This window comes from Cataglyphis hispanica, chromosome 5, assembly GCF_021464435.1.
Source record: "Cataglyphis hispanica isolate Lineage 1 chromosome 5, ULB_Chis1_1.0, whole genome shotgun sequence".
In the NCBI taxonomy this organism is placed as follows: Eukaryota; Metazoa; Arthropoda; class Insecta; order Hymenoptera; family Formicidae; genus Cataglyphis; species Cataglyphis hispanica.
In genome coordinates, this window is record NC_065958.1 from 8889725 (window position 1) to 8893042 (window position 3318).

Sequence of the window (3318 nt, forward strand, 5' to 3'; positions counted from 1 at the left end):
CTTTACACCATTTGATTCATCTTATTATTCTGTACATAAAAATAATACGATACAATTATTGAACACTAAATAATTTTTAAGATATTTTATATTTTATATTAAAATATGTCAGATTAGGATACAAAATAACTCAAAAAATTCTTAATAAAAAAATACTTTATTATAATGTTTTGGAAAGCTCTCGACATAAGAATATGCAATAAAAAATGGGATTCTATTTAAGAAATTAAAGGTGTCCTTGACTTGACCTTAACGATGCCGTCCAAGGTCAAACCAATGACTCCATCTTATGTTCCCCTCAAAACCATACAATTTGTGTTCAAAACGTTTTTCTCTAAAATGCTTAGTTTTAAAAAAAAGGCGTGTACGGGTGGTCTAGGACACCCTGTATATACAAAGTAGATAGGAAAAAAAAATTATATATACATATACAGGGTGTCCTGCAAAGATTGTGCTCGTGAGCGGGTAGAGCACAGTAAACTGGACAGAAAAGTCCTTAACCATTTTGTCCTATAACGCTTAATAAAGGAGTTATTATTGACTAAAATCTGATAGTGTGCGTGAGCGTTCAGCTGTACAGCGCGGCTCACCGACATGCGTCTGGCTAAAGATCGGCGATGATTGATCAAATTTTATTTAATAGTAGATAGGTTAGGCCGATTCTAACTCAGTTTGTTTTAAGACCCGATAGTAAGAGTGAGAGTGACAGCCATATAAAGAAGGGAGATAGAAAGATATCTCAGCAGGGAAGCGTCGGCACAAGGGAAAGCAGGGGGAGTACGTAGGGTGAGACGTGTATGGGAGTGCGTGGGGTGGAGCGCGCTGGTCGGAGGACGATAAAGTTTCCCGCGCGGCTTCCGCTCGACCCGCACCTCTCGGAGGATCTGGGTTAGAACTCTCATATTATTGGAGCTGAGAGCGTGCGACGACGCTCGTCGAGAAGGAGCTCGCGGTTTCGCTATCGGCGCCGCTTAGAGCGCGCGATTTATTAGAGGAAATGTTTTTTGCGGCGAGCGGGGAGCGGGGGATGAGTTGGTGGGCGCCGCGGCGTCGGTTGAGTCGCGGTTGGGGAGTTATGGGGAGAATATGTTTCGCGAGGAGGTTGGTTGAAGAGGCGTCGGAGCGATGGGGGAGAACGAGCTCGCGGTTTCGCTATCGGCGCGGCTTAAAGCGCGCGATTCGGAGAGAAGGTCGAGCGGAGGAACGGAACGATGTATAGACGAGGGAGATCAAGAGATAGAGAGATCGAGAGACGAGAGATCGAATAAAAAGAGTCTTTATTTCTTAGAAATATCATCATAAAAAGAGTCTTTATCTCTATCAGTTCGTCGTGGTCGAAGCTCTCGCTGTCGCGTATCGTCGCGGGAACGAGCGCGGGGTCGCGAACGCTCGCCGCGACTTCGAGGAAACGAGCCAGCTTGTTGTCGGTGTAGGCGGTCAAACAGTTCAAGGACGTAACGAGGCAGTTGACGTAATGTTCTAGGTGCAATATGTATAGAACGGTGTTTCTCGACATAGCCAGTCGAGTCTTGGGCGTCTCGAGACGGAGAATTCGGAGATTGTTCAGTCTGCCGAAGCATCAATTGACCGATGTATATCGGCGCCGGGGAACGAGTCTCGTCGCGCTTGTCGGATTGAAAGTACGATGCGAGCGTGGATCGTAGATAGAGCAGCTCCTTCCACGTATTCAGCATTAGCGAGATCTCCTTGCCGTGATTATCTCTGAGAACGATTTCCACGAACGAGGGTCGACTGACGTTAATGCAGATTTCCAGATGTTTATATCCTGTTTTCATCAATGAGTAGCGTCTTCCCAAGATTCTGAGAGGTCGCGCGTTCGCGTCGTTCGCGTAGTTTCTCGGTGTCCGATCGCGATCTAGCCTAAAAAAGTAAACGCGAATAATTAGGGACATAAGCGATAAGAATGATAAAGGATATTAATTCGAGCGTTGTTACTTTCGATACCCTTACCCGTTATCTGTTCGAGCTTTCATAGAATATCCGGCGTTACCCTCGCGGTTTCGATCGGCGAGTCTCGATCGATCCTCGAAGGAGTGTTGCTGCGGCGGCTGTTCCATCGTCCCGTACATCTTCGTTCAATGTTTCGTTCACGAGCTTCGTCGTTGGTAATAAGACGCTTAACGGTGGAACGGCCTTTATATATTCGAGTCGAAATCGCCCCTTCTTTTTCGCGCCTTTGTATTCTATTCTTAAAGAATTTACGGGTAGTCGCTATCGTCGTCCTTGTCGGATCTATCGGTCGCGACGTTGAGGCGATAGACGCGGCTGAGAAGATCTTGTGTCACGTCTTGTCAAAAATTCTATTTTTATTTTCCTTTTTTTTCCTCTCTCTTATAAATAATCAAAGTCCAGCAAGCGCAATTTGAATAGCGCGCCAAAGACACGCCATGACACCTGATTTCCTCGAGCGCCGAAGCGTGGCGCATCGTTAGCTCTTCCCACCACTGCGCGTCCCACCACTACACATCCCTACTCTCGGCAGCGGCCGAGCCGCCGAAACGAAGGAGCTCAGTGCGCGCTCCAACTCAGCCAGTCTCTCCCGCGCCGCCGACCGAACAACAAGTCTCTTCCGCGTCTCCGATGGAGCAACCGAGCTCCCTCGCGAACTCAATCGACATCCGATTCTAAATTCAAATCCAACTCTATTTCTAAATCCAACTTCTAATTCTAGCTTTAATATTTAGTTTAATTCTAAATAATCTCATATTACACCTAATTATAATACATATTCTAAATCAATTTGATACTACAGTGTATAAGTATAAAATATAATTGTGTTATAAGTGAATCAATTTTCTTTATTTTTTATTATTTATCCTATCTCTGGATCCCACGTTTTCTCGTATTAATTCTCGTGATTCTGTGAGTAAGTGATACACATCCTAAATTCATTTCTCTACTCTCAATCGTCTGGTTAATCGTTTTATTAATATTCATCTGTATCTGGCTCTATTCAACTACACACACGCACACACTTACGCTGATACCCGATACCAGCAGTGCGGACCGCCGCACGCTGCTATTGCAAATCAGAATAAAACACAAGATACAGCAGTGCGGACCGCCGCACGCCGTGTCCTCTGGTATTACACATCATTTTGATTAAAGCCGGTAGTTATCTTAACAACTTATCAAATGCCTAAAACCAGACGAGGTGGAGTAAAGAATCGCGCGCGCAAACTTCTCCGCGAATTAACGCTACAACCCGCGGATTCTAATAATTCACGGTACTTCGGAGTAGAATCTTATTGTGACCCAGAATACGAAAAGTTGTTTGTGAATCACCATACCGCGACT

The 3318-nt window shown here is 45.0% G+C and overlaps 1 protein-coding gene across 1 annotated transcript; it reads right to left on the reverse strand.

Annotated features, from left to right (window-relative positions):
- Positions 1-1029: 1029 nt before the first annotated feature.
- LOC126850147 (uncharacterized) lies at positions 1030-2660 on the reverse strand. Its single transcript, XM_050592854.1, has 2 exons — positions 1972-2660; positions 1030-1881 (listed from the first exon to the last, which is right to left on the reverse strand). Exons 1-2 carry the CDS (start codon positions 2088-2090, stop codon positions 1278-1280), a joined length of 723 nt encoding a protein of 240 aa, XP_050448811.1. The 5' UTR covers positions 2091-2660; the 3' UTR covers positions 1030-1277.
- Between the last annotated feature and the right edge of the window lie 658 nt (positions 2661-3318).

What these genes read in the sequence shown, in the direction of transcription:
- LOC126850147 (XM_050592854.1), bottom strand. Translation starts at nt 2,090, where the DNA reads ATGTACGGGACGATGGAACAGCCGCCGCAGCAACACTCCTTCGAGGAT. An exon ending in AAAGCTCGAACAGATAACGG is followed by an intron (nt 1,882 to 1,971) that starts GTAAGGGTATCG and finishes TTACTTTTTTAG; the next exon opens with GCTAGATCGCGATCGGACAC.